Here is a 15,293-nt window from a genome sequence, read left to right on the forward strand (position 1 = left end):
CTCATTAGATTCCACACTGGTTGTAGATTTTTACCGCTGACATAATTACTTTATTGCTTTAAAACTCTCCTCCTCGTAGCTCTTCTACTGTCCAAAACTGTCAAGGACATCTTCTGAACATTTTGCTCTATGCGAAGAAATGGGCAATGAGGCGTCTGGAACCATCAACCTTTATACTTTTTTGACATGTTAATGGGTTTTTGGTCCTGACTACATGATTTGCTAGTTTGCTCTTCACATCCCCTCATTTTTACTCTTTTCTTTCTTCAGTGACTGACATATTTCTCCCTTGTGTGTCTTTATGGACATATGAAAAGAATTTTATGTCTAATCTGCAACATAAATTCATTTTACCCAAGATAACACCCAGTCATCAGATTACATTTAACCTCTTCAACTCCTTGGGACCACCGCTGTTTCCAAAACTCTCTTCGTCATATTCTTTATAGCTTTCATATTTCATAAGCTACATTCTAAAGGTGGGGGTCGTATGAGAGCTGTAACTGTCTTCTTTCCAGTCAAATAGATGGGTGATGTAATTTTAAACCCTTATAATAAAAGAAGCTGAACTCACAATTTTTTGTCTACTGAAAGTCGACCCATTTTTCCACAAATCTGGGCTATAAACAAATAAAAAAATACAAAGAGCGTCTAAGATTTTTGGCTTTCAGCAGTTAATTGTAAGCATACAGCAATATGTGTATGATCATAAAACACATGTTCTGTTAATTTGAGGGGAGCTTTTACAAAGAATAAATAAATGAACAAAATAAAAATTTACATTTATTTCATGCAGTTATTGAATAATTTGCCTTATGATTTGGTCATGTAAATTCAGATGGAAAAACCAATTCATTTTGAAAGACAATAATGAATTTGTAACTGCTTTGCATTTAGTAATCTAACTTTACTTTGTCAAGGAGGCACAGTTTAACTACAGCCAGGTCTATAAATATTTGGACACTGACAAGGTTATTATGTTAGCTGTCATACACAGCCTATTGGAGTTGAAATTAAATGATGAATATGAGCTCAAAGCTTAGACTTTCAGCTTTAAGTTTAGTGCATTTACATCCAAATCAGATAAATATGTAGGAACAAACAACCATGCTCAACCATACCTCCCCCCAATCTCTTCCATGGCCAGGTGTGTGTTATTCCCTCATTATTTTACTTACAACCAAGCAGATGTACAGTTGATTTCAAGTGTGGAATTTGCATTTGGAATCTGTTGCTGTTATCTCTCAATATGAAATCCAAAGAGTTTTCATTGCCAGTGAAGTACACCATCATTTGGCTGAAAAATCAAAACAAAACAAAGCACATCAGAGAGAAAGAAAAAAATATTAGTTGTGGCCAAATCAACTATTTGATCTTTTTTAAAAAGATAGAACGCATGGGTGAACGCAGAAAGACCAAAAGGACTGAAAGACCACAGAAAACAACTGTGGTGGATGACAGAAGAATTTTTACCTAGGTGAAGAAAAAAATCTTTCACAACACTTGGCCAGATCAAGAACATCCTTGAGGAGGTAGGTGTATCTGCGTCAAAGTCAACAATCAAGAGAAGACGTCACCAGAGTACATACAAAGGGTTTACTACAAGATCTAAACTGTTCATAAGCCTCAAAAATAGGAAGACCGGATTGGAATTTGCCAATAAAATCTAAAACACCATATAGACAGGTGGGACAAAGATCAACTTGAACCAGAATGATGAGAAGTGAAGAGTACAGAGAACGGAAGGAACTGCTCATGATCAAAACACGCCACCTCATCTGTAAAGCATGGTGGAGGTAGTGTTATGGCATAGGCATGTTAGTGGAACTGGTTCCCTTGCATTTATTTATGATGTGACTGCTGGTAAAAGCAGCAGCATGAATTCTGAAGCATATAGCCCTATATTATCTGCTCAGATTCAGACAAATGCTTCAAAACTCATTAAACAGTATTTCACAGTGCTGAAGTAAAATGACCCAAAGCATACTGCAAAATCAATCCAAGCCTTTTGCAAGGTAGAGAAGTGTAATGTTCTGCAATGGTCAGGTCTGCATGACTTCAATCAAACTGAGCATGCATTTCACTTACTGAAGGCAAAACTGAAGGTACAATGGCTCAAGAACAAGCAGGAACTGAAGACAGTGGCAGTAAAAGTCTGGCATAAAAAACCAGTATCTGAAACCCACCCATGTCTATGGGTTCCAGATTTCAGGCAGTCATTCACTGCAATGGATTTGCAGCCAAAGTACGAAAAATTACAATTTAATGCACAATTAATAGTTTGTTCTATTACTTCTGAGCCCCTAGGATATAATCCACATTACCTGATTTGGATGTAAATGCCCTGAAATTAAAGTTGAAAATCTGCACTTTAAGCTCATATTCATTGTTTAATTTCAACTTCAGTATGCTGTAGTAGACAGCCAGCTAAAATAACATGAACTTTGTCAATATCCAAATATTAATGGACCTGACTGTATATTTTGCTTAAAAGCACAAATACACTGCATGTCGAGCTGTCGCTATTGATTATGCTACTAATCAAGTAATATTCTGTCGATTTACCAAGAAAAATATCTAGATCTGCTACAACTGCAGTGTGTAATTGAGTGTAGTAGAATATGATTGCTCTGGCCAGCATAGTGTGGCCACAAAGTGCTTGGCTGAAAGCATTAAAATCCCACTTCTTGTTTACTGTCTCATATTGGTCACATATTTCCCTTTATTGAAAAAAATGCTTACTGTGTCAAAATTGGACCCACAAAATATACGTTTAATCCTTTCAGAGGTGTTCCTTTTGCATTTGGCAATCAAATAAAAGAAACTTTGAAGAATATACCTTCTCTAAAATGAGAGAACCAACTCAGTAGTGCCTCAGGAATGCTGTCATCTGGAGCTGACCCAGGCTTTTTATGATTAGGATACAGAATCTACAGTATAAACAAAGCTAAAACTTCACATGGCTCACAACCAAAAACACACAAAAAGTATTAAATCAAGTGCACTGTTATGTCCCAAGATTCACGCCGAGGAGATTTCTGGCAACAACGGATACGTCGAACTCTCCTTTTGTGCCAAGAAGTTGGACGATAAGGTAAGAGAATGTTTTTCTTTTACTCAAAACTCAAAACACTTTGCATGCACAGGTGCTCACTGCAATTTTACCTTCACACTCCTTTTGCCAGATGTGGAACAAATTTATCTCAGTCTCTCCCCTCTAAATCACTGAATACAGACCTCTCAAGATAGGTAGATGCAGGGCTGAAAGAGGCTTTTCATTGCCTAATAGATTCTGAATAATGTTTATGATCTACCACTCGAACTAAATTGACATTATTAGGGTCTGGAAGTGGACAGGTATCTGTGACTGTTGGCAGATGGAATTTTAGGTACTTTAAGTTAGAACCCTATGATCAAAATGAAAGCTCTCTAGCAAGATTGGCCTGACAGGGTTGAGGGCAGGAAAAGGAGGGTTTTGGGCTACCTCTGTTCATCAAAATGACTATTATATTTGAAGAATATACCTTTATAATGCAGTGGCTGACTCTACCACACATCGGCCCAAGCTGAGCTCTCCACGCCCTGCAGTTCCTCAGGCGTCCTCTACACCTGTAGCACCACCGCACTGTACACAAACCCCTCTGCGCCTCTTTCTTCCCACTCTCTCCACTCCTCTAGCTTTCTCCCCTCCCTCTTCCTCCTCCTCTCTTCTATCTCCATTTTTCTGTATGAGTTCCTCCCTCCGCTTCCCTTTCATATGCTCTCCACCCCACCGCCCCCCACCCGCTTCGCTCGCATTTGCCCGAGGCCACGCTTGTGCGGAGTGATAATCTGTGAAACGCAGCGTTTTGTTCATTTGGCTAACACTGTTCCATCTGAATTCATGCATCTCAAGTAGCGTGGGGTGACAGCATGTCGATATCTGCGGGAGATCATTGATCTTGCTCACTTCGAGCTAGTCTAGTGGCAATTCCTCATATACCAGTAGCAGCCAAGTCTGGAAGCCAGAGATGGCATTTGGAATTTGCGGTGAGGCCGTGAGAGTGTGCCGCTTGCTTGTTTTGCCAGTGAAGTGGCTCAGATTTGGGCAGCTTAAATGCAAGCAGCCAGTTCGCCCACGTAGACCTTCCGGCGGAGATTTCTGCTCTCAAGACCTGGAATGCCACTCACTCGCGAAACCTCTACCGCGTTTTGAAAAAAGAACAACAATCTGCCTGCAAATCTGGTCTGCGCTCGCACAGGCAGGTCCCCATGGCCTCATGAAGCCGACTTTGAAGGCACCTTTATTCTTTCGGGGCTGGGGAGTCGTTCACACCGTACAGCCGCATTACATATTCATGAAATCCGAAGCGAGGCAGATGCATGTTATTTATTTCCTTCTGAATGTTGAGCCCATCAGCCTAACTGACAGAGCATCAGGCACCCAAATCTGAAAGGCTAATGATGGCAAATTCCATAAGGAAATAAAAAAAACAAATCCATACGTTCATCATCTGTGATCTTTGCCATCAGCTGCGTTTTCCAATATAGTCCCGTTGATCCTGTAGTTTTAACGATGCTCTTGCATAACAGCTGTAGTTTATTGTTGCTGAGGACTTAATTGCCACTTATCATAAAGCTTGTGTGGAGGTTGTTCTCACTGCTCTCACTGCCTAAGGCCTTGTCAGTTACGTGCTTTTTCTCTGCCATGGCTAAAGCAGTAGCACCGCTGAGAGTGCTTGTTTTATCATGCCACTTCTTCAAGGACTGCACTCCGTTGTCTATAGATTGTTCATTAAGATTCATTTACTATGTTCATTATTCCTGATCAATGTCCTGTAGTTGGCAGCTTCATGAACCCATAAAGAGTCGACGAAACATTTTAATATAAAATGACTCATTTTAGCCAAGTATGGTGCGCAGCTCACAGTTATCATACACTCACAGATCTGCCAGAAATCCAAGGCAATCAGGCTGTAGTTGGGCACATGCGTCAGAAGATGAATTCCGCTTAATGTCCAGACAGAATAATGGCCGAGCTGCAATCTTCGGACAAGATCTGTCTGTTCAAATGGCTTTGAGTGTCTCATTATTTTCCCTGCAATGACTAAAATAGAATGGACACGTTAGCAGGCCAAGCCTAAATGGACATAATTATACCTTCCCCAAAACGGCCTATTAGCTTTGTTTTGACAACCAGGTATCTCATTTGAATTTCATATCACTCATTCAGATTGAAAAGTTGCATCTTGAACGGAAGAAATGAAGCACTTTAACCACATTTGTCAGGAAAGAAATGTGGTCAATAATGTTCTGAGTGCATTTGCCTGTTGATGCTGGATTGACTGATGCCTCTTCACACCTCAGCAGACTCTCTGGCGTATATCTGAGACCACAACGAGAATTATATCCACCATCAGACCTTAGAAAAGATTAGAAGATAAATGCGGCCTAGACTTTTCTGTTAATGATATCATTACAGTGCTCGTTTTTTTGAGGTAACGGCGTCTTCGACATGCCTCGAGGAGGATAAAGAACGCTCAGTCAAATGTAATCACGCTGAACTTGGCACTTAGTGATTCGGTTGTCAGGTGTGATTCCGGTGATGACTGTGCAAATGATGGAAACTCTGAGTGCGGACGGGGACGGAACATGGACAAATCACTTGTCTAAATCAGTATGCACTCAAGCCACTGGCAAGACGTTACCTTGACAACCAGATAGTGGGGGTACCTCCTGTTTTTCCCATCCCTGTGGAGATGTAGCAGGCTAATGCAGCGCAAAAAGGGGACATTTAACAGCTCATTCTGACCCACATCTCTTTTTTAGCTCTTTTCTGTCGTCTCCCATCATTTCCTTTCCAGTCCTTTCTCACACATTCATACACTGACAGTCAAGTCCTCTGTGTCCTGCGGAATCAATCGCCCCAGACTGATTACTAATGCTGTTCTGAGAGCACTGACTCAAAACCTCATGTCAAATGATTGTTTCACACCAGTTTCCCCTGGATAGATTGGTTATAGCTGTTAGCAAAAACAAAGGCACGATAGCAGAAAATGAACGATGACAAATGACTGGAAACTACATTCAATTTCCTGCTGCACAGGACCCACAAAACCCATGAGGAGCATTGTTTCATTTGCACCACTTAATTCGTGCCTAACTGCAGCACATTGTGTGCGACTGTGTTGCAGGATCTCTTCAGCAAGTCCGACCCCTTCTTGGAGATTTATCGGGTCAACGATGACGGGACAGAACAGCTTGTACATCGGACTGAGGTGAGTTGCACTGCTTCTTTAAGACTGATTTCTCTGTATTTTTTAAAATACATTGTTTCAATGTAATCTCTATCCGCCACACCTGGATAGTCTGATCGATTGCCATGGATAATCGTTTCATTTCAATTCCCTGGACTAGAAAAGAGCAAAAAATGACTTAGAACTCTCTTTCGGCCTTTTCTCACAGTAGCTATACAATGCAATCTCCACCTGTTTTGGAAGTCCTCATGATATTCTTTTCATTCAACAACATTGATAAAATATATTTTAATGGAAATGTGTGTGGTTTACAAAACTGGAACTGGATTATTGTTGGTGAGCAAGCAAGTCAATATTTATAAAACTCTTTTTTATTGCATTTAAATGCTGTTATTTATTGTGGTTTTTTAATATGAAGAAAGCTGCCGGGGTTTCTCACCCCTCCCCTGTCACCCTTCATTGCTTGCTAGCAGCTCAACACAGAATCAGAACATTTTACACACAGAGAGCCAAACGTGTCCTAGTTATTCTGTTAACAGAGTTACAGGGGATAAAATTCTTTGTATTAGTTAAAAATATCCAAATTTATTTCCATTACACTGGCAGAACGGCCACTAGGGGGCCTGCAGAAAGAGGTTCACAGAAGCCACTGGTCTGAAAACAGGCTTGAAATTTGTGACTATTAAACACAAACTCAACACTACAACCAATGAGAAAAGGAGAACCAACACTGTCACAAAAAAAGCAGTTCCAGTTACATTTGCTTCTAAGGACTTTGGCGAACAGGTGGAGTCTGTGAAAACTACACCACTACATATCGTCACAGAATCTTCCCTCTGGAAAACTCCCATCTGTGAAATTAATTATACACATTTACAGCTTAATTTACAAGTACATTTTACAATTTTGTAATCTGTTTTGCATAAACATTCACTGAATTCAGCAACAGCTGCATAGTTTCCATTATAACCTTTTATTATGTGCTGTATTGATACACCATTTTGCTGCCTAACTATGCCCAGTCTAGGAACAGCACAGTGTCATCGGCAGAGCAATACTGCCTGTGCCAGTAAGGGGCTAAGTGCCTTGCCCAAGGGGGCAACTAGGAACACAGTCCTGGGATTTGAGCTCACGATGTTCCAGTTGCTGGCTTGCCTCTCACCACTCATTTGGTTGTGTTCTTTTCTATGGACAGGGAAATCAAGATTATTATCTTTGGTAACTTACCAAACACTATAGCTGCGGCAGACAGAGATTAGGTTTAATACCAGTGAAATGCTTCTTTAATGGTGCTGATATCTGTCACAGGTGATCAAGAACAACCTGAACCCTGTTTGGGAGCCCTTTAAAGTCTCCTTGATATCTCTATGCAGCTGCGACGAGGACAGAAAGTTGAGGGTGCGTAAGAGAATGAATACATTTATGAGCGAATCAGCAAAAAAGGAAGCAAATAACCAAAAGGACATACATGCATTTAATCAGAGGTTCTGTCTGAAATCATTTTGCTCTGGGTGCCACCCGCAGTGCCTAGTGTGGGATTATGACTCCAGGGGGAAGCACGACTTCATCGGTGAATTCTATGCCACGTTCAAAGAAATGCAGAAAGTTTCTGGAGGAAACAAGGTCAGTGAGAGAGATGCACGGTCACACACGCCTGCGTTTGATGTGTGTCACAGAGGGGCCATTTTCTCGCAGGGAGGCAGGAATGGATGAAAAGAAATGCCATGCCCTGTTGTGTGCTGGTGAATATAGTGTGTGTTTATGTGTGTGTTTGTTTTTGTACATTTTGAGGACGAAAATGTCCCGACTTTGTATGAAAACCAGAGGAAAAAAAGGAGACACTGCAATATTAGAACCAACAATGTGGAAAAAACAATTTATTTGTGATTACTAAGGTTAAAAATAGGGTTGGGTTTAGGGTTAGGCTCAGAAAGTGCTTGTTATATATCGCTGTTGTTGGAACAAAATCTTGTATCTCCAAAATGCCAACTTTACAGGAGAAGGAAAAAACACACTTTACTTTTAATGTAAGTCAATGGAACCAGAATTTTTTCCAAGTGATTTTGAGGCGTTTACTTTGGTCCATTTACACACAATGTAAAGAGTAACAAGTGTTTTCAAATCATGTCAAAAACAGAAAAACAACAAAAATAGAGATACAAGGTTTTGTTCCGACAACAGCGATATGCAGGTGTTTAATAGATGTAACACATATAGGACATATGTAAGACCCCTCGTCTCGACACTGTATAAAAACCAAACCTGTGTGTGTGTGGTAAAAGTGAATGAGCAACAATGTCCCTGACAAGGCTCAGCCTGCCTCTCTCCATTCTCTCCTTTTGCTCCCGAAGGTCACTTGGGAATGTGTCAACCCAAAGTACAAACTAAAGAAGAAGAACTACAAAAACTCTGGCCTGGTCATTCTCACTGATCTCAAGGTAAGAGCTATAGAAACTTTCTGAAAAGATCTTTGCTGAGGCAAAAAAACATTTATTTCCACTCTTCTCTGTTAAAACTTCGGACTTGAGACTTATTCAGGTTTCAATAATAAAGCTTATTATTGAGTAACTAAGTAGCAAATGATTCTATATAGAACCATGAACACTCAAAGAACCCTTTGCATGATTAAAGGGTTCTTTGCATCATATAAGGGTTCTTCAGACTCATGGAGAATGTGTTGTATATGGTTCTATATAGAACCTTTTTGAAAAGCGTTGATATATAGCACCAAAAAGGGTTCTTCTATTGTTACAAGCTTGACATCATCACAATAGGAACCCTTTTTGGTGCTACATAGAACCCTTTTTATCTATAAACAACACATTCTCCATCAATCTGAGGAATCTCCTCATAATGCAAAGATCTGTTTAAAAAAGATGGTTCTTCAAGGGTTCCTTTAGTAACAGAAAATGGTTCTATATAGAACCATGCACACTCAAAGAACCGTTTGCGTAATTGAAGGGTTCTTTGCATCATGAAAGGGTTCTTCAGACTCATGGAGAATGTGTTGTATATGGTTCTATATAGAACCTTTTTGAAAAGTGTATATATATATATATATATATATATATATATATATATATAGCACCAAAAAGGGTTCTTCTACTGTTACAAGCTTGATATCGTCATAATAGGAAACCTTTTTGGTGCAACATAGAACCCTTTTCATCTATAAACAACACATTCTCCATCAATCTGAGGAATCTTCTCATAATGCAAAGACCCGTTTAAAAAAGATGGTTCTTCAAGGGTTCTTTAGTAAAGAAAATGGTTCTATATAGAATATAGATAACCATCTTTTTAAGAGTGTACTATAAAAGTAATATGTGAGGTATAGGTGACAAATTAAAGGAAAAACCTACATAAATTGTCCTTAAAAGGCGCTGAGCCATGAATTCTACAGTATCCGGAACTGTACTGGGAGGATGGAACACCATTCTTCCAAAAGATATTCCCTCACTTGATGGTTTTGGAGAGCACTGTCAAATACATTAGTCCAAAATCTCCCATAGGCAGGTTTGAGATCTGGTGACTGTGAAGGCCACAGCATATGATCTACTTTAATTACATACTCATCAAACCGTTCAGCGAGCCCATACCCTGTGGATGAAGACAATGTCATCCTGGAAGACTTCGCTCCCTCCGGCATAGAAATATTTCATCACTGGATTGATTTGCAGTGACCTCTACCTCTAAGGGGACAAATGGACCCAAACCATGTCAGCAAATGCCCCCACAGCACATCAGAGCAACCAAACGCCCTCACAGTAGGGGTCAAGCGTTCAGGCCTGTACCATTCTCTTGGAGCGTGGCCACACGTGCACTTGTAAAGAACATGGTGAAGGATGACTCATCTGACCGTATCACTATTTTCCACATCTCTTTAGACTGGTTCCTCCAGCTTTTATGCCACTGAGCTCTTAAATGTGCATTTGTCTTCGTAACGAGGGGTTTGTGTGCTACAGCTATAATATCCCTTTCTATGTACAACCCAGTTTCCAAAAAAGTTGGAACGCTGTGCAAAAGGTAAATAAAAACAGGATGTAATGATGTGCAAATCATTTAAAGCTTATGTTTAATTGAAAATACTACAAATACAACAAATCAAATCAAATTTCAATGGGTGACAGGTCTGGACTGCAGGCAGGTCAGTTCAGCACCCAGACACTTCTACCATGGAGCCATGCTGTTGTAACGTGTTGTAATACGTCCCTGAAAAAGACGTCGACTGGATGGCAGTATTTGTTGTCAAAACCTGCATATATCGTTCAGCATTAATGTTGCCTTCACAGATGTGCAAGTCACCCATGCCATATACACTAATGCACCCCTATACCATCACGGATGCTGGTTTTTGAACTGTGCACTGATAACAAGCTGGATGGTCTCTCTCCTCTTTAGCCTGGAGGATGCAGTGTCCATGATTTCCAAAAAGAATTTTGAATTTTGATTCACTGGACCAAAGGACACTTTTCCACTTTGCCTCAGTCCATTTTAACTGAGCTCAGGCCCAGAGAAGGCGGCAGCATTTCTGGATCCTCTTTATATTTTGTTTCTTCTTCACGAGGTAGAGTTTTAACTTGCGTTTGTGGAACTGTTTTCATAGACAATGACAGTTTTTGGAAGTGCTCCTGGGCCCATGCAGAGATTTCTGCTACAGAATAGCGTCAGTTTTTAATGCAGTGCCGTCTGAGTGCCTGAAGATCATGGCCAGCCAGTATTGGTTATCAGCCTTGTCCCTTGCATACATTTCTCTGGATTCTCTGAATCTTTTAATGATATTATGTACTGTGGATGATGAAATCCCCAAGTTTTTTGCTATTTCATGTTGAGAAACGTTATTCTTGAATTGTTGCACTATTCATCCCAACTTTTTCGGAATGTGTTGCTGGCATAAACTTCAAAATAGGCATATATTTTCCAATAATACAATAAAACTTCCAGTTTCAACATTTGATATGTTGCCTTTGTTTTTCATTTTCAATTAAGTATAGAGTTTACGTTATCTGCACATCATTGCGTTCTGTTTTTATTTACATTTTGCACAGCGTCCCAGCTTTTTTAGAAATAGGGCTGTAGTTGTTGCTGTTGCCACAGTCTTTCTATGTAGTTGTTCATGCCACACATTCAGATCACATCCTGCATTGACATGCTTAGTCAACTGAGGAATGGTTTTCTTACATATTGCTTTTAACTGCAATTTCCAAGCCTATGTACTGATGTTTTCCCACAGATTCTGTCATCTGTGCCCCAATAATGAACCTACATTCAAAGTCACTTAGATCTTTTCCTCTTACTATCTTGATGCAAAATCAAGGTCAACTGGACTTGCATGGCATTAAATACATTCCACATAGCATGATAGAATGGAAATTGCTTAACTGTATTGTGAACAACTGGAAGCATCTGCACTCATTTTGTTTCTTCACTAAATTATTCAGGTTTTTCCTTTAATTCTTCACCTGGCTATGTTTAGTTGTGAGAGCAAGGAACTAAAAAATGGGCCTACATGTTTTGTTGATGTCACAAACTATCATTTTGAGCAAGGAAGCACATGAATAGAAATCTACTTCACACTTCAGTCACCTTCTGTTGTAACAAATCAATAACAAGCCCTTAGCGAGCTAAATTCAGGTCTGAATGTGAACTGAGTGTGAACACTGTCTCAAAAACTCACAGTCACAGTGGCTCCAACATTAAAGGCAGCATGGTGCTTTTCATATAATGATAGAAACCATGATAACACAGTGAAAGCTCCAATTGTGAAATTTTACTATGGCCAATGTGGACACGCACACGATTCTGAATTGTATTGCAGACAATATGTTAGGTAAGACAAGGCTAATGATGTGATAACGCTGCCACAGGAGTGTGTAAACATTAAAGGGAAGATACTGTTATTAATATGGGAGTGTGTGGCAACTATCTGAGCCCCAGCGGCAGCAGCAGAGGAGTGGGTGGATGCTGTTGTTCTCACTGGTGTGCCTTTTTTAAAAAGGAGCATTTTTAATTGACAGAGCTGCTTTGGTCTCCCATGACCTTGTTGTGTTGATACTCTTTTGATCCTGTTCATTTGGATTAATTTCAAAACAAAGCCATGTTCATTTGAACAGTGTCTTTGTTCAAACAGTTCCCTTTTAGATTCCACAAGTATGTGTGTGTATGTGTGTGTGTGTGTGTGTGATAGAGAGGATGTACCTGGATTTCGTTTAAGGACCATTTGTCTTGTATTTGTTCTCTCCCTGATACCCACTTACCAATATGCACCGAAAACAGTCATAATTTGTTACTGTACCTTTAAGACTGACATGTAAATGATCTCAGTTCTGATTGGCCTGCAGTCTGGGCTGAAACGCTACTTGTAACGTTAGTGTGAATGGGCGGGGCTAAACTGCGGTAGACTGAATAGGCAGATATATGTTATAGAGTTGTTTTTTGAGATAGTAGAAAAAAAGGAATTCAAAATCAGATATTTTGCATATAAATTTCCTTACAGGGATGTGGGAAGTTGGGGTGCTGAGGGGGCTGCAACTGTTAAAATTAATAATAATAATAATAAAACATTCTGGAATTATAATTTGAGCATAATAAAGACCCATGTGTGCTTGTTTAAGAGAGTTTATATTTTTATATTGTAAAAATCTGCAGTAGTTTAAGCGAGCGCTGTTTTCTCGGTCCAGTGAGCTGAAAACTGTTGACCGCTTTGGGGCCGTGTCGCTCTAACACATGCAGGGTGAGCTGCAAAGAGAGAAAGGCTATGCAGTGTTAAACCGCTTTTCCGCTGCATGGTACCGGCTCGACTTGACTCCGGTACCAGTAACATGTACCGTTTTTGGTATCACCTCTGTCAAGGTTCCAAGAGAGCTGAGCCGAGCCGATAAAAAAAAGGTGATGTAAAAATGGCTACAGACTACCGATGGGTCAGAATGAATTGCTAACGTTAGCTATCAGGTTAGCGCAGCTGCTTGCATCACCTTTTTTGAGTAACCAGAATCGTCTCGTCGTCTGAACTCTGATGTGGTTTTTCCCGAACTCTCCTGTTTTTCAGCAGTCTTTTGTCTCGTTGCCTCTTCTGAACAAAATTTGTCTCCTTCACATGACGGCAATTTCATTTCGCTTCGACGGCTACATTGAGGGGGCACTATATCTGCAGTGGAAAACGAAATAGCTGGTAACAGGGAAAAAGTGACTTTACAGACCTTTACTGAGTCCCAAAGCAGCATAATATCGCTTTTTAAACTTAAAAATAATGATCTTAAATGATGAAATCAACCATTATATCTCCCACTCACGGTCTCAGTATTAAATCTCAGTGTGTGACTGTGGGCGTCATCGGTTACGCCACATATACGCTGCTAAAAATTTCAGCACTCGCAACTTAAAACACCTTCCCTGTTTCCTTATATGCATTGTATGGACTGGGAAGTAAAGTGACAGTTCAGATGCTACATTTAGATGCACAAACTTTTTTTTTCAAAAGTGAGGAAAATTTCTTAGTTTTCCGATATAAATTTTTAATGCAAGTAAAAAATCACACATATAGGATAGATCAGATGTTTTTTTTGTGTAGGGAGCTCAACATCATGTAGAATAAAGTGCACTACAATTTCTCAGTAAGCTGAATTGGATTTTTGCTAGTTTTTCTCCTGTAAAGCTTGTCCAGCCTGCGGACAGAGCGTGGATAGGTCAATTTCAAGCATCCATCCTTAGCTTTGCTGTGGACAGATTGGCCTGCAGTTCAGCCAGGCAGGTCATGGTGTTCTTTCTCAGACTTAACCTGAACTCTCTATTCCGCAGCTTCACAGACTCTACTCTTTCCTGGACTACATCATGGGGGGATGCCAAATACATTTCACAGTAAGTTTGGGGACCAAACACACCCACAAATGAACTGAAATGAACTTTGCTGCATGCTGCATGTTAATGTATGCACATTACTGCATTCCTGCCTTTGCTGACATATACACAGCAGCACTGCTGTGTCTGATCCACTCAGACCAGTGCAATACCCACTAACACACCACCACCACGTCAGTATTACTGCAGTGCTGAGAATGATCCACCACCCAAATAGTACCTGCTCTGTGAGGATCCATGGGGGTCCTGACCACTTTAAGAACAGGGTAAAAGGGGGCTAACAAAGTATCAGAGAAACAGATGGACTACAGTCTGTAACTGTAGAACTACAAAGTGCACCTATATAGTAAGTGGAGCTGATAAAATGGACAATGAGTGTAGAAACAAGGAGGTGGTCATAATGTTATGCCTGATTGATGTAGACCGTAATATGAAAATAAGCTCACTTTAGATTCAGCAAAACCTTTAGTTCATGTTCCCATTGTTTTTTTGCCCTTTATCATGCTCTGCAACAGCACTGTGGATTAAATGTTACAACATTTGCTAAAACGCATTAGGCCATTTTTCATCGTCGTCGCTGGATAGCTGCCGCTTTGAGTTTTCCCACAGAGTGTGAATGTGAATCATTGTTGCGCAGGCGTGCTCTGCTAGAGGCGACGTCTTGAGCAAATTAAAACCTCTACCCGTCCCTTTCTTTGCCATTCTTCATCTTATACACTCTGTGAGAAATTAACGGGACAGTTTAGAACATTAACAAGTGAATATTTAGGCCCAATCCCATTTCTTCTTTTTACCCCTACCCCTTGTTTTCGAGTGTCACTCTGACCCCTTGGAACTGAGTTACAGGGTAGTGGCTGAAATCTTGCCCTACAAAATGGGACAACCTTCAAATTAAAACCATTACTTCATTAACAGCTACTAGTGCTGCTCTGTAGGCGACCCAGCCCGTCTTCAGTGATAGCAGAGGAGGGAAAAGTTCAGCAACCTCACTGCTGGTCTTTAGTTACATTTAGGGAATCATATACTTTTAAAGAGGGGGTATAAGACAATTATTTATTATCGCCCACCGCTAATTCTTTGGTGATACGAAGCTGAAGTCAGCTATTCGCCAGCTTCTTGTTCGAATTTTCCCGTTCCACCTTAAATGGTGCAGCAGTTACATTCTGGTGCTTCAGGCGTCAGAACTGCTGGACTATTTAA

General features: G+C 40.3%; 1 protein-coding gene across 1 annotated transcript in view; it reads left to right on the plus strand.

Moving 5' to 3' along the window:
* The window catches only part of cpne7 (copine VII), a 72,164-nt gene that overhangs the window by 23,309 nt on the left and 33,562 nt on the right, over positions 1 to 15,293 (plus strand). The window contains exons 4-9 of the mRNA XM_036586825.1: positions 3,020 to 3,094; positions 6,174 to 6,257; positions 7,545 to 7,634; positions 7,761 to 7,859; positions 8,588 to 8,674; positions 14,034 to 14,093. Coding sequence (XP_036442718.1) covers positions 3,020 to 3,094; positions 6,174 to 6,257; positions 7,545 to 7,634; positions 7,761 to 7,859; positions 8,588 to 8,674; positions 14,034 to 14,093 — 495 coding nt within the window. The remainder of the gene's footprint in view (positions 1 to 3,019; positions 3,095 to 6,173; positions 6,258 to 7,544; positions 7,635 to 7,760; positions 7,860 to 8,587; positions 8,675 to 14,033; positions 14,094 to 15,293) is intronic.

This window comes from Colossoma macropomum, unplaced genomic scaffold, assembly GCF_904425465.1.
Source record: "Colossoma macropomum unplaced genomic scaffold, Colossoma_macropomum, whole genome shotgun sequence".
Classification (NCBI taxonomy): Eukaryota; Metazoa; Chordata; class Actinopteri; order Characiformes; family Serrasalmidae; genus Colossoma; species Colossoma macropomum.